This window comes from Rhopalosiphum padi, chromosome 1 (genome assembly GCF_020882245.1).
Source record: "Rhopalosiphum padi isolate XX-2018 chromosome 1, ASM2088224v1, whole genome shotgun sequence".
In the NCBI taxonomy this organism is placed as follows: Eukaryota; Metazoa; Arthropoda; class Insecta; order Hemiptera; family Aphididae; genus Rhopalosiphum; species Rhopalosiphum padi.
The window spans coordinates 70,436,335-70,461,910 of record NC_083597.1 but is presented as its reverse complement, the minus strand read 5'-3'; the positions used below and the strand labels follow the sequence as shown (position 1 = coordinate 70,461,910).

The 25,576-nt window shown below is 35.7% G+C and overlaps 1 protein-coding gene across 1 annotated transcript in view; it reads right to left on the bottom strand.

Annotated features, from left to right (window-relative positions):
- LOC132929638 (uncharacterized) overlaps nt 1-24,987 on the bottom strand; it is a 119,988-nt gene extending 95,001 nt beyond the window's left edge. The window contains exon 1 of the mRNA XM_060995131.1: nt 24,465-24,987. Within this exon, the coding sequence (XP_060851114.1) occupies nt 24,465-24,647 (183 nt within the window). The 5' untranslated portion in view covers nt 24,648-24,987. The remainder of the gene's footprint in view (nt 1-24,464) is intronic.
- Nucleotides 24,988-25,576: the final 589 nt, after the last annotated feature.

Sequence of the window (25,576 nt, the reverse complement as noted above, 5' to 3'; positions counted from 1 at the left end):
ACTGTTCGTTTTATGTTTTTTATTAACTCGTCACACGGATTTCGTGTGTAACACGACGGGAAGAGAGTGCGCGCGCGGGAGAGAGAGAGATGCAGAGAGAGAAACAACCGAAATTAATTATCGTTTAATTTATTTTCATTTGCCCACCCCCCCCCCGAGGTTACGAGTTTTTATTTCCATTCTTTCCTCCTCGCCGCCACCACCACCGTCGATAGCATATAAATACAAAACCGTCAAGTCGTAAACAAATAATAAAAAAACAAAAAAATACTCATAACTTCCGCCCATGTACACTGACTGCTGCTGATGCACCACTGACCGCTTCTGCTGTAGACGAGTCGATGCCGTGCGCGCAGGTTTTAAATATTTACCCACCTTTATTTATTGCGTTTCTCCGACAAAACGACTTCATTTGTCGTTGTTAGACTTTTCAAATAAGTATATTATACGATTTTATAACATTGATATTATAAAATCGGTACTATATTTTGATGTCCGCTTGGTGTGCTGTAAACTCGTCGAATATAATATCATATAATATAATATTAACAGACATGCAATAATATAATAAAAATAATTATGAAATGCGTGCAAACTGTATACCTATATTGTACGTATTATTATGATATAATTATAACCAAACGAGATTCCGACGATTCGTCGACAGCATTAACACGTCATAAAAGAAGTTCCACACATACTATATTGTTATATAATATACATATACATTACACCTATATATTATGTTTACGCGCCGATTTAGTGCCCCGCCGGGCGAACAAAGGTCAACGGTGCTTTTCAATTACGCGTAGCCATCGCCGTTTAAATTGATTTGTGAGCTGTGTTCACCGTTATAATTATACGATATGCACGATCTATAGTATATATATCATATTGTATGAAGTTTTCGACGTATCGTTACCTAAAGTTTCAACTTATAGAATTAATATTATAATATACGAAACACACACACACACACACACATTTATATATATTATGTATATACAGACGAAAAGCATTTCTCAAGTTTCCCACATAACAACCGGTGTAAATCTTAACGATCTTCTAAAGGGAAATTGTAATATTTTTATATTATTCTTTATGCACTTTGTAGTTATCCATAAACTATGCACAAAGCAATATACAGATTGTATATAGTTGATTGTTTATAGTTGAATGTGATGTTTATATAATATACACTTTTATCCAAATTAAGTAGGTAGCATAAATGAAATATCGCGATGTTAATAAAAAAAAACTACCCGTTAACATACTAATATGTTATTAATAGATCGAAAAATGACAGTAAAGTATTTATTTATACGCATCGTTAAAAACGTATAATATAGTCCTTCGACTTTTTATAATAATTATATTGTTTAGGAATGACATAAATAGACCATTTTTCAAAAATTCGTCATTAATAGTAATCTGCAAGAGTAGGAGGGTGGGTGTGCCGTGTGCCAGTTGATCACGCAATACATGAATATACAACTTTTAGTGATAACATTTAGCTACGTATCTCATATATATTATATACATAAACGTGGTTTATGGGTGAGTGCGGGTGTTCGTTTGTGTGAGTTTCAGTTGCGAAAACAACAAACTCCGGGCTGTATAATAATATATATATATATATATATATATATATATATATATATATATATAAATCCACGAGTGCTTGCGCGAGTATTATATATAGGTATAGTAACAATTTGTGCATGTATGTATATGTGGACGTGTGTGTGTGTGTATGCGTTTATCGAAGTAGAATCGCGGGTGAGAGAGATCTATACGATGTCGTTTTTATGACTATAGAGCAAATGGACTCAGGATTTATGTATACCTCCCCTTCACCGTTTCACGATGTTCAGGCGGCTCGTATCTCGCTGTGAATAATATCCTGGCGGAAGGGACGGGCGTGAAAGGGACGGAAGAAGTATGGTGGCGGGGCGAAGGCTGCTGCAGAGACGAACGGAAGTGAAGGAGAAACAACGAATTCCTCTGTACGTGCATGTATATAATGTATATGTCATCGTCCGCCAGGATGATATCAGAAATATAATAATAATACAGCTAATAATTATGTTTGAAAAAAATTAATAAATTAAACGACATACTGTAACGTAGAACGGTTTAAATTTTTCGTGACACGAAATTTTACGTTTTCTAGGCATAAAATATGAAAGGAAATCCATACAATATTGTCACTAGCCATTACGAAACATATTATACACACTGTGGACAGTATTGTACCTACATGGCTACACCTTTGTAGTGTACATGTTATGTACTTGTATATATTTTTCGATCGGACGAGTCAAAGCACATATTTACATGCCGAACAACGTACATATACAGAGAACTTATAAGTTTATACGAATTACAGTAAGTATAAGTACCTATAGTTTTCGCTATACAAACCTCTATACCTGACCTAAGATATTATGATAAAAAATGGTATTTACGCGCGAAGATTATTAAATACAAAAAAATTATATTTGAGACTCCAGCACAGTGAATTGGCGTGATGAGCATCGCGAACGCGTCCAATTAAAGTATAATGAATTCGTTTCTAAGCCACTGTGGCCATAGGTAATATATTTATACAGGTTTAATATAATATATTTTAGTACATAGATACGTCCTGTATATTATACATCTGTGATAAGTAATAGGCAATAGCTAACTAATTATTAAAAATGTTTTCGACAAGTGCATTTTGGGACGCACTTGTCGACAAACGTAGGAACACGAAACCGATGTTTGTCTTTAATTAGCTTTTTAATATTATTATATTTTTCAATATTTGTTTATCGTCGTTGTATTATTGTATTATATAGTCGTCGGTCGGTTTAATAGATTTATTGTACGAGCCGCATTAGCCCGCGCGCGTATTAATGAATATTCGCCTACCCGCCCCGGGGCCATGTATATATTTAAAGAATACTATAATATCGGAATGATTCGTGACTTTTCTTCCTCGTCCCCCGCGCCTTGTATACAAACCTGGCAACCGCCTACATCAACACCCCCGTCCGTCCGTAAAACCGATTATTCATTATATACGATCGTTGTACAGTCATCATCGTCGGTTACCACCGCGGCCAATAATACTATTTAATACAACATATATTATTATAATGATTTTTGGATAAATCTTTGCGTTTCGCGGGGCCACCGCCGTTTTGAAGGGGAACAGCGCACAGAAAACCGATCGCGTCGTATACTACGTACAGTTTACGGCAAGCGGCTATATAAAAAGCATAATATATTTACCATATTATAATATATTGGTAGGTTGTTTTACCGGCTAATACGATTTCGATAATTGGGGAATCTTATCGAGAAACAAGTCTAAACACGTTATATTATATTATGACTATCATTATATGGGCACACGCCGCTGAGCGTTGGATTTCACATCGTTACACACACGCTGCAGGTAACCCACTCCTATTTTTAATTACAATAGAGGAAACTATACACGACTATCATTACGGTCCAACATAATATATTACGATAATAATATCATATTTGCATTGTAACGTACCTAACCCTATATATTTATGATAATTGGCAGTTTTTTTTTCATTTAGATAAGTCTACGACGACGTTCCTGGTGAGGATTTATATTTTCCGTTAAATGTGTACAAGCCTGTGTGTGCAGTTCGATAGTATAATTTATTACACTTACATAATGTTATAATACAACGGAAATAAAATCGAAAAAACACAGAAACAACTGCGTTTTTGGAACGGAACAATTCGAGGCGGCCGCATTTTAGGAATCCCTAGAGACGACCAAACACACGCGGTGGTCGTATATCTACTGTCATCTTCGTCGCAGTAGCCACGCCATAAACCATTAAACAGTTGATTTTTTTTTTTATTGAGTGACCAGTGACCACACACTTATGACTATTTGAATAATAATAATAATAATAATAATAATACGATCGAATCTGGTTTTATGTGGGTACATTTCCTCGGTGAACACACAATCACATACACTTCCAAGTAAACGAAAAAACAATAACTCGTTTATTTACTTCTACTTTTTTTTTTTAATTAGTGTTTTCGCCAAAGTGCGTTTACCCAGACGGCAACAGCTTTTTATGCACGTACAGTTATTTTTTATGGTTTGAAAGGCGTCAATTTTCTCGCCACATTCCGGTAATTAAACGCGAAATAAATATTGTATAAAACGTATTATACGAATTGGTGATAAACGTACGGTATCGTCTTCATCGATCCTCCATAATTCTCAAGAGTAAATCATCTGATTGTCGTAAAAATCGACGTATGCGACGACACGCGCTGTCGTAAAACCACGGAATAATAATTACCAATATAGAAATATTTTGGAAGATCCAATCGAAATATACTATGTAAAAACGTATTATATATAGGCGGTATGCGACATGCGTATATTATATAAGCATTATAAGCTGAGCGTTTGAGGAGTCGATAAAAAAATATAAAATAAAATAATATATGTAATAAAAAAAGGATACATGATATACAATACACCTATAGGCTAGGTTATATAGAGACGTCTCGACGAAAACCGGAATCGACATAAATATTTGGACGTTTAAAAAAAAATCGGGTTACGGCGAGTCCGCGATAGGCGCACACCGAAACGTGTCAGATTAAACTGTGTGTAACGAAAGAAAGGCCATAAGAAATCGGATATCGCGTATTCGCGTCATTGCGGAGCGGACATATTATTATACATAAACATAAGCATTCGACGTAATAATTTGTTAAAAAAATTAACGGTAAGACGGGTCATCGAGAAGAAGAATTAAACTGCGCAAAGACGCGTGTCAAATGAACTAAGTCGATTTCTCACGGCGTATGCACCAGACACCCAGTGTGAGCCGCTGCAACGTTTTCCGGGACGAGTAAAATCGGGTTCACTGCTATACGTCGTCTTCGTCTCGTGTGCTTTTGCGATATCTCATCGATCGTTATCATGGTATCAGTCACTCGTCACGATCTACCGACAAATTTCTAGAGTTCGGTAGACTTCAACACTTTTGGCATACGACCTGATACTACGAAGTCGGCTTATCCATTTGGTCATAATATAAACGAAACGAGTAGAGATATTTTGTGAAAAAAGTAAAAACACCGTTTAACTCGGTCGCCACCGATAGACGAACGGTATGTTACGACATTCGCGATATCGCGCACACACGACTACCAATGTTATCGCCGCCGCCGCGGAGAGCCATTTCGCGGTCCGCGGCGTACAAAATTGTATAACTAATAACGACCGGCGGCGGAGAACGGTCGGGCGGATAGATCGTCGGTCGCGATTCCGTCGCACACATATTATTATTGTGTATACAAATGGTACGAGTGTACATATTATTATTATTATTATAATGAAATAAAATTTATAATGGGTATTACAGCCTACTGTACGCCGCCAATTAATGAAGTAATTTTATGACATATTGTCTCCGTGGCGGCAACATAATAAATCCGATCGGACGGCATTGCGGGGCGGGCGTAGGTCGTACTTGGCATACTGGCTATATGTTTATATACACACACACACACATATATATATATATATATATATATATATATATAAATATTATACGTAAATAGGTGGTACCCGCCGCTACACCGTCCGACGACGACAACGACTACGACGACGATATATTTATATAACAACGATAATTACACGTCAAATAAAACCGTCTTATCTCCGGACAGGAATCTCGTCCCGTGTATTATATACATGCTGTACACTAGGCACCTATATTATAATAATATGCATAAGTAGTAGTTTTAACCTCATTGTTTGCCGAGCGTTCATTATAATATAATATTATTATATAAAAACTAATCTTAATATTCTATACGACCTGCCGCCCCCTCTCCCCGCCACCACTGATGTAAATAGGTCGTTTTTCTCATTTCCCCCGGATTATTATTCGCCTCCCGCCCACGAAACGCAAACCGGTCTCCACGCACTGCAACCTCCATCGATTGTCAACGGGTTTCTGGATCACCGGAGTGGCGATCGTCAGATATAGCGTATAAAATAATAAGGACGAAATTCGAAACGGAAAAGGGTTAAGTAGTAATCGCGTAGAAAAAACCGATAACTCTAATGAGAAAACGTAACGTCACCCGCCGAAAAGTCGTGCAAAAACTCGACGGTATAGAAAATATTCCGAAAACGTTTGTGCTCGCAAGACATGAAAAACTCGAAAAGAAATAAAAACGTACTTGTGTACATATAGGTGATGGTAGTGGATGATTGCATCGTCTTCCTCCGTCTGGGGGGTGGAATGCCGTAATATTATATACGAATCAATCATTCAGACATCGAGGGTCGCTTTTCGGACTTCTTCCTTCTTCTTCCACCGACCAACGAACGAGATACTAGTTTATACTTACACAATAAATCGCTTATACTATATATAATATATAAAATATTATACGTCCCTTCGTCCGAGAATAATTTTACGTTATTATTATTTTTTTATAAGACTCGTAAAACTACATCCCCGCCCGTCCCTCGACACCGCACAGACCCTCATTCTCGTATACAGCACCGCAATTAACCTCTCTCTGTCCGGCAATGTCGCGCGCGTTATCCGGTCTTTTAATCTATCGTCCCGCGTTTGCCGCCAAACGACTACGACGACGTCGACGACGACAGTGGCGTCGTCGTTGTCGGTTGTTAAATGAAATATTGAATTTCTCGGCGTTGGCTAATTCTCGAGACAAGGCAATCGCATTATACGACTGCTCGTACGCCCCAGAGAGAGAGAGAGAGACTGACGTGTATACATATACACTGCACAGCCGACCCGATCGACCGGTGGCTTTTAAATAAAAATAAAAACAATTTAGACAAATATGTATGTGTACCTATATACAAAAACAGAGTTCCAGCGTACTTGACAGTTTACAGGGGTCGTCTTTACACACATAAATACATACATATATATTACTATAATATGTAGGCGACGCGATACGAATCCGACGAGTAGGACCGAAAAAAGGTTTCTCTGGTCGTCTATATATATTTATAATATCGTATGTTTACCATCGACGTAGACGTTTTTATGTGTTATTTTGTATACGAGATGTCAAACGAGCTAGGGTGCAGCGGCGCACAGATATCGACGACAACGACGAATTATCACACTACTTCGAGGTACGAGACTAAGGGTACTTATTTAATATGTCATCGTTTATTGGCCAGACCAGCCGAACATGATACGAAGACGTTTAAAACGTCGAAAATCTATTAACGCGTCTGACGGGGTTCGTTAAACAATCAAGTGGTGTATTTTTATTTTACACGTTTTAAGATTTTTTTTTTTTACTTTGAACACTTGGCCAGACGAATAAAAATCATTTTGTACGAGAAAAAAAAACTATCCTGTTACTTTTTTCCAAGACTTTCTTCCGAACTACTCGATAAACAATATTATTGTTGTGCGTTACACGTTTTTAATATATATATACTTCCTCCTATTTATAATGTATTTACATATTATATATACGATGACCACTATAAATGTACCCGCCGCCGCTTCAATGTATGCGCATATTGAATAGATCGTATATTATATATTATAACATACAACGTGTTAGTATTTTTATTTACTTTTTTTTTATTGTCTTTATCGGGAGAGTTGGATAATAACAATCCTAAAAATCCGATATAATATACGAATATTTATAAACCTGTTACGTTTTTTGTTTTACGACCCGTGTATAAAATAATATCACCGGAAAAAACTGCAGTATTTTGTCAACAAATTGCTTTTATATTGTAATACCTCAGGCGCGCGTGCAGTTATACGATATATAAACCATAAAGTCAAATGGTTATAATACATTTTACCGTAACGCGTATTGAATATAGTGACGCCTCGATGGAAGGGGGAGGTCGAAATAGACCGATCAGGACGACGGCGATCACAGAGTGAAACGATGATTATTATGGAGAGGTGTATAATATGTACTTACTACAACGAAAAGGGGATGAGTAAAAAAAACCAGAAATATTATTCATAATATTGCGATATGCATCATATCGGTTATCACTCCTCGCGGATACTATTGCACCTTGTAATACAAAACGAAACATTTCACACTGGCCAAAATCATATACGCTTATATATTAGCACTCTCGGCACATAATATAATATGAACGAAGACCGTTGTATAGTAATGTACCGTGTCCATATTATATATACTCGGACTGCGTGCGTGCATTTCTGTGCGCGTACAAGCGAAATCTTATAATGTCTTACGATAATACGATCTACGTGTGAAAACTGTAGTACCACTGCGCACCTGAAGCGACCAACGAGTACGCAATATTATAATTGTACATTTTCGGTGCGAGTTTACCATATTTTGTTTTTTTCCATGCCGGTGCACCCTTTGCAGCACGTCTCAGCAATCGTTACACGACACGTTTTCGTTGCGTTTCAACCGCGAGCAGTCGCCGACCGTTTGGTTTCCCGGTCGGGTCGATAAGACCCGCAAAATAATATACGTAACTCGGTATACCCGCAGCAGCGCCGCCGTGCCGCGAGAACGAACGTCGCTCATCGTGATGATGCGACCCGCCGCCGCGGTCGGCCCGCACACACCTGACCTATGATGACGTGACGTATTGTATAGCTCACCGCGGAGTTTCTATGAAAACTGAAATTTCAAACGATTCGTCGTTAGTGTAAACACAATATGATCAACTGTGAAACGATAAAAACGCGAGACGGTACACCACGTATGATTATTATGACGCGTGATAATCGGTGTGTCGCAAACGACGACTTCAAACTATATACGCGCAATGATGCGCCGCCGTCAGAAGGAACGACTGTTGCAAGCCGCTCACCGCTTTTATGTATAGAAAAGTTTGCGGTCACCAATACGATATTCGAGATGAAAAAAAAATCGTTGTAAACGACTCGCGGCGTGACGCAAATAGATAAAAGTCGTCAAAAATGATATCGCGGTTTGCGATTATACATAATAAGTATATATTATAGTTACGTGTTACCGCGGTAAACGCGTCACAACAATAAATACGTTTACATTTACTGAACGATAATTTTTTTTTTCTCTCAAAGGGCCAGGTGCCGTAAATATAATAATAAATAATAATAACATAGCTGACAAATATTTACATATTACATCGGTTAGCGAGTGTCGTGCGGTTCTTGTCTTACATAAGCCAGCGTTTCTTGCAGTATATTTTATAACTTAAAGGATATATAAAAAAAATGTGATCTATATTTAAGTATCTATACATTAATACAGTTTATCATTATAGTTTTTAAAAATAGTTTACTTTTTTTTTTATACACCCCTATAACTGTGCCACACTTATATAATTTTAACTAATAAACTACTCGTTCAATGTGAGTTATATGCATCGAAATAATACAAAAAGTATATTATGTATCATAATATAATATTAAAAATATACAGTGTCATTAGAAAAATTAAAAAAACTTGAAAAGTATAAAATTAAAATTATATTTTGCACAGTCATGAAATAGATTTGTAAAAAAAAGTTAAAACTTTGTAAACATTTAAATGGATCATCTTATATATATTACATTATGTGTTTCTGTGATGTTCCGCGAGACGACATCTGTAGAATTCCATGCTCACAGATTCAATATAGCAGGTAGTTTAAAAAAAAAAGTTAAAACATATTTTTTGCGAAAGTTTTGTGTACATGACTGCGGAATATACAGGTCTATATGATACCGTACTAGATAACCTAACCGTACTGGATAATATAACGCATATAGTATGATAATTTGTAACGACAGATGATGGGCATCTACCACCTACACACATTGATGTCAGTATGTCAAGCGAGAAAATAACGCCGACGAGTTGGGCCGGACCCGATGTCCCGATTTTGTCTCAGACTGTATAGAATATAGATACACGAACGAATCGAATTTCAAATACTATTATCCTAACGGTGTCCGTATTTTATGTAATCTTTATTTAATGTTTATATTAATATTTACCTATGTATAACATCAGCAGCCAGTCAGTTGCGATAGATTTTAGATGTTTGATTTGTTATTTACTATGATTACCACGGTCAATCAAACTACGACGAAAACCAATAGACACAACAAACAACGTAATTGAAGTGAATCCGGATTAAATGATAGGTTGTATAGTTTTGTTAGGATTTTAAAAATGTATCAAGATATTATACACATTGTATAGTAATAATGATAATAATTAATTACAATATTATGTTCAATACAAACAGTTCTGATTAATGCTAATCACACTTGATATAAATAACAAACTCTGTGTATCCCTACAAGGGATCTGCGAATAAATAATGGGTGACATGTGATATGTGTCTTACTTTGACAAGCAGACTCTCAGGAAACGGGTGACGACACTTTCGCACTTCGTCGGACGCTCGGACCGGAAATGATGCAGCTGCTGAATACGGTTACACAATTCCACTTGAATTTTCTCGCACTTCACATCGTATTCGTGGTGGAAGATAACACGATGAGTACGGTTTAATTAATAGCATCAAGCCTCATTAGCGATCCGGAAAAAAAAGCAATGCGTTTTTACTATGATTGGTCAATCGGCGACACCACGACAAAAAATATACCGCGGTTACCAGCATGCTCATGAGTGTATACTGTATGTACTGATCTATAGTGTGAATCGCGGGCGTGGTGACCGCCATGATCCGCCGTGGTCCGATTCCTCAGACACCACTGATCAACGGAATATAATATTATTTCATGATAATAATAACAAAAGGTTTTCACGTCACCATTCGTAAGCAACAGTTTTGATGTGCAGTACGATGACGTTTCGTTGTAACGAGTTTTTGTGTTTTGTACGAAAATTTTATGCGAGGCTCGTCACTTCCGGTCGCTGTTTTCCAAAACCACCCCGTCAAGGTAAAAATGCGCACATCAGTACTTTTATAAAACGTACATATATACATATATATTATATTTATTCACAGTTTTCGCATATACTATTGCCGTTTGATGAACTGGAAAATCAGGCAACTTCTCGGAACCTATTTCTAAAGGGCCTAGTACTTTTAACCTAATTTTTCACCCACTATATATTATGTTTATAAATATTTATAATTATTGGGAACTTTAAACTGATGACCAAGTAAGTGAAGAGTAAAATAAAAGTCAGCAAAAAAAAATGTTACCTAATAATTTAAAAAGTGGTTATCTATATAAGTATATAAATACACGAGTACATATTATTATTATAAATACACGTGCGCAAACTCGTAATGTGTTCACTTCAAATTTTCCACGCGCTGAAATTGATGTTATTATTTTATTTTTCATCTTCCCGCCATATCCGTCGCCCGCGGCTGAATTTTTGGCGCAAAGACAAAATAAAACCGCAAATGTTTGTTTCTCTGCAAGTATATACTCGTATTATACAATATTATACTCAGTCGACTTGTGTCTATAATATATACATATTAAAACACATCGTACACGTTTCGTCTCAGGGATATTTCCAGTCGCTCCGGGGTCTATGTACGCGTGCACACAGTTTCTCGACCGAAGGTTTAACCCTTTAGGGATATAATGGTATACACTTGGTGCACAATAACCGCAACCACCACCGCTGCCGCCGTTTAACATTATAAACGCTCGTACCTATCACATATACGTTGTGAATCGTACCTATTCTATAGATTATAATAATATATCCATCTGTATATTGGAGAAAAACGAATTTTCAAATAACCCATAAAATAATAACAACGAACGTTTGATCGCGTGTGTTTCGTCCTAAAATTCAATACTCGTATAACGAGATATCATATAGCAGTCCATTCTCTTGTGCAACATATTTAATAATATAGTAAGTGCCTATATATAATTTAATGAATACAATTTGCTACCATTCTACAAATGTGGCGGCGGCGGCAGAGAACACAGACGGTCGAATAATAATTACGAGAAATCCATCTGGTCGTCGGCAATAGCGCATTCAGGTAACCCTTTTTACCGCGATTATTGTACACGATGATATATAATATATATATTATACAAAGTCTGGTGAACCTTTTTATTTTTCTCCTCCCCAACGCACACGCCGTTTCATGCCCAGAAGGCGTCTACAAATATAATATATAATTACGAGGGTCAGCTGTCAATGCAATGCGCGCCCATTGACAAATGTGCATACTACATACAATTACTATTATGTATGTACAATATACTATAACTATACTACAGGTATAAGGTACTGTGCTTAGTTATATTCTTGGCAATTATTTTTAATACAACTGTTCTATACGATTTCATGTTACTGGTAGGGTAATCTAAAATATTATACCTTCTGACTGTGTGCGAAATTATAAAACAAGGAATCATAATAATATTCTAATTCTAAACGATACAACAACCGTTTACGCACGTTTAATAAAATAATTTAGGACGATTAGGTACATATAGCACCTATGTATATATGGAGTAATGTGTTTATATTGGATTAGATTATATATTTATACTTGTCGGGTTATAGTATCTCTTCTCGAAATTATAATTAACACAGTATATAAATCGAAAAACGTTGATGCCTATTTCCTTGACGGTAATAATATAATTTGTTTCCATCACAGTCAACGAACAGGAAATTTGAAAGATACATGATAAGAGACACTTGCAGCTTACACTCCTGTACGAATTCCCTTTTATATACGCGTACCTATATGTGTAACGCGATAGGGGTGTATATTGTACTAATCGTTAACCTGCTGCTGTGGAGGGGGTATTTGGAGAAACCATTTTGGAAACGCCATGTTTGGCTAGAGTTCTCTCCTCCAACCGTAAAAAAATTGATTTAAAAAAATATGTTATATGGACACAACGCTGCAGCGTCACTCCCCCTCCCCCAATGTGTATAGTATTACATGTTACGACGAGAACAAATACACACATGCGACATGCATTCTACATACTGTTATTATACGACCTCGTTGACGGTGCATTTACTTTGCGATTAGCTCTTGAAATCTGACTCTGACCTAGTCATCGCGGTACCTATATATAATATAAGAGGAAAGACGTTTTACTTTTTACACGCGTGGCGGCGACGGCGGCTTCATTGGGCACTGACACGGGTTATGTTTGGGGGAGGGGAGGGGTGAGAATCTTGTACGACACAATAGTATATATACATATATATATACATTTATAAATAGATGACAATCGGCACCGGCGACGACGGCGACCGATGGAGTGATAATACTCGTATATGGAGGAGGAGAAATAAGAAAAAAGGAAACAATGGACCTTTTTGCTCGTGACAGGACAAAAGGTAGGAGGAGGAGGAGTCCCCGAGGATTCTGTACGAGCGTACATATCGACAGAATACGAGATAGTCTGTACGAGATCTAATTACAAAAAAAAAAAAGAAAGAAAAAAGATGATGTGTATTTTGTTTGGACGGCGCTGGTGTGGTGTGGGTGTGGGGGGGTGGGATAGAACACAATGCGGGTCATAGTTGAAACCAATTCAGCCGCTCGCGCGCGCGTAGAAAACTATCATTTTATTGTTTGTCATTGTTAGATATGTATATGAAATGTAAAAATAATATAAAAACAACGAATCCGGCGGTACGCGGCGCGTTCAAAAACAATATGTAAACCATTATACACGCCGAGGCGCCATTGTTCAGTAATAAACGGATTTCGAACAGAAATAACAATAAAAAGCGTACACATATTACATATAATACACACACACACACACACACACATATATATATTATAATAATAATAAAATATAGTTTATAATGTTCAATGTGCGCCTAAACGTTTTGGTAAAATTGAAAACTCGCTATATACACAATATTATCGTTGCGCGCAAGTATTATATTGTAGTACCGTAGTAAACATGATAATGTACTCGGCCGACCGCATTAAAAGGTCGCCACCGGATGACGGGTGTAGGGAGCGGGTCGAGCGAGGCTGGTGAAGGGTTAATGGGGCCGTCGCAGATCGTGTCGTCCGCAGACGTCTGGCCACCGCCCTTTTTTACCTTTGAATATTTCGCATCACTTGACAACCATCGCGCACAAAAGGATTCTTCCGCGGCAGACGCGTACATGCTATATATATATACTTTGTACGAAATGTAAATTCCGCGGCAAACCCTGCGGCTGCGCGCCGTAGAATTGCGAGTTCCCTCCGCGTGTCGGGTCGGCCAAAGGATGCTGTTACAATGGGACTGTTTGGGTATGCCATCCCGGCGTACGAGATATTACGATGAAAGTATACAGCGACTATACATACAAACATACAATATATATATATATGTATCACCAAATTGCGCAGGCTGTTTTCCCGAGTGTGCGGTACACCTACACGTCATATTACGTAGGTATACCATAGTAACCATGTACCTATACATATATATATATATATATATATATTAATTATTATATGGTTTATCAATGAAAACGTCATCGCGTGCATATTTTGGTTACAGTATACCACGCATATATGACGCGTAGGACGTAAGTACATATGATAATATAATGTTTACGTCTTTTGCGGGCTGTAAGAGAACGCGATTATGTTTTGGATTTTCGAAGACGATGCGCACATTTGACGAAACGAGTTTCTCGGTGAAAGGGTTTAGAAGAAATATTTGAGCAATATAACACACACGACGAGCGCACACATAACTCATTTATGTAGATGCGCGCGCGCGCGTTACGTACATAGGTATAATATGATACACACACGGGAGGGCAACTGTCAGACCAAGACAAATCGGACTACCGCCGCCATTATCATAGCCTATAACCTCTGCCGCGGCCAAGATTCGTTTTTATTTTTTATTTTTAATGCTACCTACTATTTCAAAGCGTATATTTCAATATGTACACACACATATATATATATATGTGTGTATAGTGTGTGCAGCAGCTGCCTGCCGTCGAGATACGTATAATAATATAAGCAGTATACGTATATTTAGCCCTATATGCGATATATAGCAGCCGTTGCGGGTATTGCTGTATAGCGTGAATGATTAAGAGTCAAAATCCGTGCCGTGGATTGTAAACGCGGAATCCGAGTCCCACACGAATATCTATAAGTATATACACATATACGATAAACTGTAATGCCATACTATATATTATATATTATTATAATACTATTATGTTATTATGCGCACGTCCGAAACACGTCAAAGATATTAGATAGCGCGACGTCCGTCTGGGTAGAGACGATATAATATTCTTCCTCGACACGCGCACATATTTATGTATAGGTACATATTATTATATTATAGGTAATATCGCGGTACACCGATATCACGAACTATATATAATACATGATTTATGCGCTCTCGATATAGGTAACTACCATTCCTATATTTTTCTATAACTTTATATAATATATACGCTCTCCGCCGAAACGAGTCAAAAACACGCGCGAGCAGCGACAGCAATAAGTGTGTTCAAATATTAGATAAAGGTACCTACAATGTACCTACGACAATGCGAGTTAGTATATAATAATGGTTGTGGGTACCACATTGGTACGACACCACATCGGTTACAACAATAGGATTTTCGTGATGAAATGGTATAAAAAAGTTATCGGCACGATAAGTTCGACGCAATCAACCCTTATACTAACGGGAATGTTTTATGATGACAGTCGAATATCATAATATACTTTCATAAACTAACTAGATATAATATATTATTTATTATTATTATATAATATATAACTATATAATGCAGGTATTTCAATGGGTTCGCATAAGGTTTTCGTTATCGAATAACAACAACGATGACGGACTCGTAGTAGAAACTTAGTCGAACACGAGAAATAGGACAAGTATAAACCATTATAATATCTAATGTATACCTACAACACTATAATATGTAAACGAAACCTGCCGTACTGTAAATTTAATTAATGTAATATTACTATATACTATTCACTGTAACTCGTAAGGAACGCAACCCATACGGAAGTACTACATATATATATATATATATATGTAGTGTGTGCGCACGGTACAAATATACGAATAAAATAAAATAAGAACAGTGTCCGTATAAATAATAATTAATACATTCTCCTCTGAAATCCTAACGGGTGTATTGTATACCTATACACCTATACATAAGACGTAAACGGTAAATATATAATATATTATTATTATTATTATACATATTATACATTATTGTTACACATATTCTATATTATAATGTACGTTTGAATGGAACACAATATTATACACACATTTACGTGTCGCACAGACAATTGTGTCGAATACGGTATGACATTATACTATACGCAATACGCATAACATCGTGAAACGTATAGTAAGTCAGAAGTCTGTTTTAAAATAATATACATATTATAAACGGATATAAGTACAGTGCGCATTGAAATATAAAATGTATTCCAAAGGAGGATATAATATTATTAAATAGGTTCGAATGGGCCAGTGTCATGCGTGGTGCATATGGGTGCACGAGCGCAAGGTCAACGGCGCTCGCGCGCGATCCGAACGCGATAAGTGAGAAAAAGACGCCGGCAAAACATGGCTGCCGGTGTTTATTTACACAAGAGCCGGGTGACCATTATTATTATTATTACGATCGGTATCGCGCGAGAACCGACGACGGTATCTGGTCGTGAGCACACGAAATTCAATTTACAGACAAACACAATAATATAATAATATATACAGCCGAACTGGTACCACACACACACACACACACACACACACACACACACACACACTCATATACACCTGGACAATATACCATATTGTTATACACAATATAATAATAATAATTATATATATGTATGTGTGTGTGTGTGTGTGGTAGAGAAGTCTTGTTATACTTAAGTTATGCATTATATTTGATACATATCCCGTTTTTTCGAATTTCGGCGATATTTTTTCACAAACTATAAAATATATACCAACATATTGCGCAGTGGTTCTTCGTGCTACGGTACACAGGAGTAGCGTGACTCATCCAAGAAAAAAATGCTAGGTTTGTATAATAAATTATAACTGGTGTACACAATAAGCAATTTAAAATTATTTAATAAAACCGAAAACGACTTGAGCAGTGGACAAGCGTGCCATTGTCCATTAACGATTAGATCATTTTGCAGAACACAAATTCGTCATGACCGGGCAATGGCAGTACTAATATTAGTAATATTATTTACATGTACACAACTGGTACATAGGCCGATAACACCAGCAATTTCAAATTTTAGTAGCACAATAATTGTGTGCATGTGACCTATTTTCATCAAAAATCGTCAAAACACACCACATACGAGTACACCATATACGTTGTATTATTTTTTTTCATTTTATTTCACCATAAGTTTAAAAAAAAATTAAAGTACCTACCTACATTATTTTTGGTATGTGTGTAGATAACTTTTATTTATTCACACCCTATATATCATAAAAAAATGTGTGCACGCACCACCCTACGTTAAACCCACGAGCCGCCGCTGATAATAATATGCAACACACGTTTTGTAACCTATCGTAACGCAATAATTATTGTCGATTATTAACATTTGCGAGCTCACAACAAAAACCGTTGCGAACCGAAATTGTTCGTCTGCTACCTATATTATGTTTGATCATTACAGTTTTTTTTATTAAAATCGTACCTTTCCCTTTTAGGCCAAACCAAAAAATATAATATGTACATATTTTATGTTTTATACATGGAAAATTATTACATTATATTTTAAGTTGTACATTTTACCAACTGTCCTGCAATATTTTGGAATACCATAGTAACTATAGTTATCGTCACGATAAAACTAGACGGCCACCTATCAATTAATTAATAACAAAAATTATATACCAATATAAAAATATGTATTTTTATTTTTATAGCACATAATATTATTAGAATTTATATTTTTAATACTTTTCCATATTATGTATATCATCATAAAGAAAATGTTAAGAATTTTTGGTTCAGCCGAAAAGGGATGGGTACGATTTTGTTAGAAAAAGGCCTTATAGTATATACCAAACATATATTATTGTATATTATATTGTTGTGACGCCGTTAGCGGGAAAATGTTAAGTGCGCGACCGTTGTACAACTCATATTAATAATATAATAAAATCACACACCGCAAGTAGTTTGCGTTGCTATAAAATACTGAATTGTGCAATAAGCGAGTCGTCAACGACGAATTTTTTATCATTTTATGAAGACAGTGTTTCAAACACGATAAGCTGCACGATAAGCGAAGCGCGGCGTGTCGTACTGTACGTACGCGGTCTGACTACTGCTTTTGGCGGCGACGCATCACCGCATAGTTTGAAGTCAGCGTTCAGCGCACCAAATCACGTATAATAATATCATATCGTGTGACGTCCCGCATTTTTATCGCGAGTTATTACTATGCGTAGTATACTCCTATAATACACTAACGACCACGTCGCGGTCGACGCATCGTTTGAAATTCGTTCGGTTTTTCATAGAACTCCGCGTGCCACACCTCATAAGTACGAATGATGGTTCTCATACGACGCTCATCCTGCGGTGGGTACCGAGTTACAAATTTTATGTGCAGTACCGAAGCAGCATGATAGGCCTGCTCGACCAGACAGGAAAACGAACAGATTCACACACACACACACATTGCTAAATCGGTCATCATGGACCAACGTGATAAATTAATTACCTACATATTACAATATTGTTTTATTTCGTCATGTTGTACATTACGCTCTTCGATTTTGGCGCACCTCCATCGTGACGTAAAGACACGTGAAAGGGTTGATTTTAACGTCGAAGATGACTACCAAGCCACACGAAGTTGAGTTAAAAAAAATTACCGTCCCGATACGATATCGTTTTATTAAATAGAAGATAGACGTCGCCACAATATTAAAGCCTGCACATTGCCCGCCAAAGGTACTTAACATACTATAATATATTATATACCTAAATATATATTTATACATAACTATTTATGATATTACATCATTTTTATTTGTTTATTACAATATAATATAATTATATAAATAGGCCACAACCGGCGTCTGCCAAAGACGGATTCTCTCAATATATATTATAATTTATAAAAATATAATTATCCTATACATATATTATAAAAAGTGGTTTGTTTTACTGAATATCGATCTTTCTTGCAGTGTATTATGCAGATTTTGGCTAGAAAATGAAATTTACACTATATTATACGACCATTTTGTACATTAGATATTTTTACGATGACCGCCCGACTATACGCAGCTCAATTATACCATGAACTAGACGTCATACTCTCCGTGGGATCTTGAGTCTTTTTACTGACCCAATCACTCTGTCGTATAGAGGTATAGTTTCCGATTCGTCTACGCTGCTGTAACTATACTGGTACCACAGGGCCTCGATATAATAATATTATACGACAACGACACTGGGCGATTAATTATTTCCTGCGCGACGTATATATAATACGTATAAATATATGGTGCATAATATTATATTTTATATCGTATTATATTATTATTATATTATATTATAAACGTGTTTATGCCGCGTGCGCCCGACCAGATGCTGCGGGAGGACCTCCGAGTCGTGGTCGTTTTCGCCAAGGCGCGGGGTTATAGGTGATCGGAAAAACATTATACATCGCGTGGCCGACCGAAACTCGCGTAATCGTCGTCGGATCGTAAAACACCACGATAGCGTTCTCTTCCTCGTCGTCCGCGTGCCGTACACGGTAATTTATTGGCAAGAGCCCTAGTCGCCCCGCGCCCGCGTCGTATCATTATCTCCGATAAACGTTAATCAAATTTTGACGCACGCAGAGGAAAAGTAAAAAAAAAAATAAACAAAAAATAACGTTTCCCCAACACATGCACATACGGATGAAAAAAACCAACTGATTTATTACTCTTCGTTTACTACAACAGTGTCCACACACAAAAATCCATTCCGTATACAGACACACACACACACACACACACACACACATATAATATACTGTGCCGGCGTGGGTTTCCTTGGGATATTCTTTTTCGTAAAACGAAATTATTGGGTCCAAACGCGTACGCTTACATACTCGCGCGCGCATTATATTATTATGCCACAATTTCTGGCAGTTCTGAATAGTTTTTTGATAAAATTATGTCGGAATAATTTATTTATATTAATCCCAAAAATCGCCCAAAGGTTTTTAACCCCACACGACTGATTACAGGCAAAGTATATTATTTATTACGTCAATCGTTTTTTTTTTTAAGCACGTGTATTTTGATTTGTGTGCGTACTTAAAAAAAAAGAATTTTTATTATGAACAAAATAAATATATTGTAAACGAAATATAGGTGATGGATTCATCCTACGACAGAATATATTAAATATACCTGAAAATATACTGATTTAGGTTTGATGAGTAGATAGATGATAGCTAAGGTATCTACATAAATATCGTAAGAAAAAATAACATAATAATATGCCGAATATACGAAGGCAATAGTTTGAATCGATGAGTCGATGCCTCGAACCACACGAATATAAAATAGTATATTATACATAAATTCCTAAAATAAAATAAAATAAAACTACATGATTTTCAGTGGATTTGTGTGTATATAACTACAAAGCACAAACGCATAATAATATATTATGATTAACAGTTTTTCTGACAATAGGGACGTCGTCAATTACAAACAGCGGTTTCGTGGTGACATTACATATAAAAATTACATTACATTACGTGTCGTAAAAATTAAAAAAATAAACAATAATAGTATAATAAACCATGTAGGCGCGGCGTTATCCCGGGGTATTTTAAGATTCCCGACACTATTGCGACCATCAAGAATGTAAATTGATTCATTATATTATATTATTATACCGTTTACCCGGTCACTGACGACGACGACAACAATCTATAAGACACGCGCGTGGTCACGAGACGACTCAGAAGTAAATCGCGCGCGTTTATAATCCATTATACGCGTGGATGACATGCGTCTAAGATAAGTACACACGCACGCGGGAATACTCGCAAACAAGTACGACAGGTAACATACGGAGCTGGAGATGCATACGCGTGGTTGAGTGCGTTAATTATGCTCGGCGTATTATATTGTATTCATTACGAGCACCTGCAGCGGGCCTTTTTAACGACTATGGAGAAAAATCAAACGATCACCAGTAGACGGTAAAATAAGAGAGACACAAAGAGACGCATACACACCGATAAAGCTTTTTATTTTACGGACCCACGCGTAGGTGCCAACGCATTGCAAGTGTAATTTTTCTCGGGTGATGCAGTGAGTGGACAAGAACCAGCATACCTCATAATCATTATATATATATCTGTAAAAGTATTACATTAGGTATTATTATGATGACGTTCGTAAATTAAGATTTTGTCGTCATTGTAATTTTATTTATTTTTTCAAAACGCGTCGCCAACCAGTGTCATACGAGTCATACGACCAAAAAACAAGATTAATTTGATTATTATAAAAACTATACACACATTTCGTATGTACATATTCTAGGTTAGTATATATTATGATATATACACAAACCAGTCTTATTTATATTCCAAATTTAAAACAAAATCGAGGAAAAATAAGTTATACGCAATAATTAAAACATTAAAATTTTGACTTTAAATTGTACACTTATACTCACATACCTTGAACTGCAATAAAAAAATTAATAGAAATCTGTTGTTATGGCTATTAAAATAAGTGTTTTGATTTTCTAACCCAAACGTGACGAAAATTATGTTGTTACTTTTAGACTTATAATAGTTAAGAATGTTTCAACTATAGAATACATTAAATTTACAAAATAAAAAAAGTCGCAAATTATCAAACAACAATAATTAAGAATTTTAAGCGTGATATAATAATATTATGAATTTATAAACACTATATAATATATTATAATAATTATGTTCACAAAAATATATGTCGACCACCCGCGAGACCACTCGGCAATAGAATAATATTATACCTACAATTTAAAATTAAAATTAAGAAATTTCAAAATTCTAATAATAAATGTATAAATATATTTCAGATTCACCGAACATATGTTCTGAAGAAAGAGCTTTCGAGATTCTGACATTGGTTTATATAGCCATATAATCACAGACGAATAGTTTGGTAAAAAAAAAAAACCGTTTTCCGTTCGAATTTTGATAATTAATGGATCCGAGGCCATATGCGTTCCTCGAAATACGCTAAAACCCCGACAGTCATTAAATGCGGTTTTTATGTCTGACACCAACCACAACACTATACATATTATACAAGGCACTACATATAGGTGTTAAAGAGTATATTATATTAAGCGAGATAGAATCTTTGCTCGCGACTACTATAGCTGTTATTACTACTATACTGTCTAGCTACTACAACTACTATATATAGTACGTTAATATTACATCTAATATTCTAAGAATACTCGATAATTTTTTATTCACCAACATTATTTTTAACAGTTCGTTCGAAAAAAATGTGTAGAACATCATATGAAACGAGTAAATACCTCCAACACCGCTCAATTAATTAATTATATTTGCTTACGCAGTCATCACGCGGGAAAATATTATTGTTCACCTGTTATATTACACGTTAGTTCATACACATAGTCATAGTTACAATTCTTTTATTATTATATTATAGGTGTGTTTTTATATTTAAGAAATCAAAATTTCGTTTTTACGTCAGTAAATTTAATATTATTATATTACAACAATATACCTAATATAGAGACAAATTTCAAATGATCCAAAACAATTACGAGTGCATACAATATCAAATGAACAATAACAATTATTGACTATTTAGGTTTACTAAGCTTCTTATCTAATTTCCAAAACTTTCTTTTTAAATACCGAAAATTAGTAGAATTGTTATGCATAATGAACGAATACGTGATTATTGTGAATTGATTAAACATGTCTTATTTGTTCCTTGTGGTTACTGCGAAGTGTTTGAATGAAATGTTAAAATACAAGACGCGACAAGAATAAAATTAAAGATTTATAATTCCTCATCGCAGCATTATGTCGGATTATTGTTTTAAGCGACTTGGAATTTTTGATAAAAAAAAAATTAATCATACAAATAATATGTAAATGAACAAAGTGCGTGTATGTATGTAATATCTTATATTTTTTTTATTTATTTCAAATGTGACAATTTACAATATATACAATACACATTAGTTTAATAAGCAATTTGAACGGATGTAAGGAATCAGGAGGAGTATACGTTATAATGTTTTACGTTTTGTTATAAGTATAATTAATAGTTATATATATATATAATTTATATTAAAATAAATGTATGAATGAAATAATCAAATTAAAGTTTGATAGTCAATTATATTATAAATTTTATGTCTGTGGTTTATTAATCAGAAATAAATACCTATACAAGACAATATTTATTGAACTTATGAAATTCAAAGTTATAGAAATTAATGTGCCATTTTAATTAAACACAGAGAACTTTGTTAGAAAAAAAAACAGAAATATAATATATACCTATTATATTTTTAACTTGATTCTTTTTTACTGTTTGCCACGCTATATTAATTACCCGTCTAATAATTCAAAACGCTGAAAACTTATGGTATATAATATTTACTTTTTAATTCATATATTGTAGTGTGGTATAATATGCGACCTACCTACCTACCTACCTACAATTATATTATAAACATGTAATTACACCGAATGAACCCCTTGAAAAAGTTCTTACCCTATAACTGAATACAGATTACCAGGACATACAAATTCAACATTGAAATCGTAAATCGTAATTGAAAATCTAATTAAAAGCTTTTTTACGTAGGTACCTATCACACGTCTGTCGTAACTTGTAATCGTGTCTGGAAAACATGTAAAATTTCGTCAAAATGCTTATCCTATATTTTTTATCCATACAACAAACCTAATAGTCTGAATGAAAGTGAAGTAGTACTGTAAATGCACGACATTCTAAATAATTACAATAATATTATTAATTTCTATCTGATTTCTACCTATTTGGGTACTTTTGTCGTAGGAAACATTGTGTACAAACATAAAGTTATTTATAGTCGCGATTCGTCGAATTAAAGTAATACACTCGACAGTGAACAACCCTCGACAAGTTCGGTGAAACGAGTTTCGTTCGAGGAAGCCCATCATCAAAGAGCGCATCTTTTACCTCTATAAAACTTGGGATAAAACTCAATATTTTAATGAATTTTTAGCGTGCTATATACGTAAATCAAGTAGGTACGGTGAACTATAACTACGTCGGAGGAAAACGATTTGTCACAAAATATGTAGGTAAAGAAATTTCTTTGCACCGTCGACACTCAAATATACTCTATATAATAATACGATATATAACATCACTGACCTTGTGCAAACATCCGGCTCGGCATTGGGCTACCGTGAGTGGCGAAGCTTTCATCAAGTCCTCGTCGGCAAACACCAAGTCTTGTACCGCTGCCGCAGTCGTTCCGCGGAACAGCAGCAGAAGCAACAGAACCGGAGACAGAGCGACGGCTGCGCGAGCCAGCAATCCGCAGGAAACGGTCATGGTTTTCGCAAGTGATCACGAGTTGTCAAAGACAAAACTTTTCAAAAATCCGATTTCACAGCGTCCAATAACCAAATGACGAACCGAACACAATATTATCACGATTATTTTTTTTACGACTGATAATTTTTGAAAAATGTACAGATTTAATTAAACGTCGCGATCCGGCAGGGGCGGTATGCGTTACTTATTAAAATAATAAAAATGATATTATTATTTATCACGAAACACGTCGATAACTTAACGGACGAAACCGCGACGGAAGAACGGACACGACAACACGACGATTGGCCGAACAAACAACGACTGACTGCTGGACCGATAACGTAGTCGGCGGGACTGACCCGGTGCCGGTCCCCGCGCCGCCGTCCACACAAAACGGCCGTTAGAGCGCACCACCAGTCGATGTACGTCGGTGTGCTGCCGCAGACGATTCGGGTACGCGCTCATAATCACTTATTGGTACCTATCTACAACATACAGACCTGTAGATACCTAAGTCCTAAGGAAATATAAGCATTAGCGTAACTAGGGAGGTATTGAGGGGGTTAGCCTCGTATACGTTTTTATTTTTTAGGCTAATCCTTCCTGGTTAAAATTCAAATCATTGCATAAACATAAAAATAAAACTCGTGATTCAATGCATAGAATTATATTATAATGTACCAACACATATCACAGGCCGACTATGACACTAAATGCTTATTCTTTCATTATTACCACAAAAGCACTATTTACCACTTTTATCATTAAATCCTCCTGCATCCTTTATTATATAACTGTTTTTATAAATTGTAAATCATTTTATTGTTTTGAAATAATGTTTTTATCAATAATTACGTAATAATAAAAATGCCTTATTGTATTTACTATAAGTTAAGTAGTATAATTCAAAAGAAACAAACAACAGGAATGTATAAGATTATTTA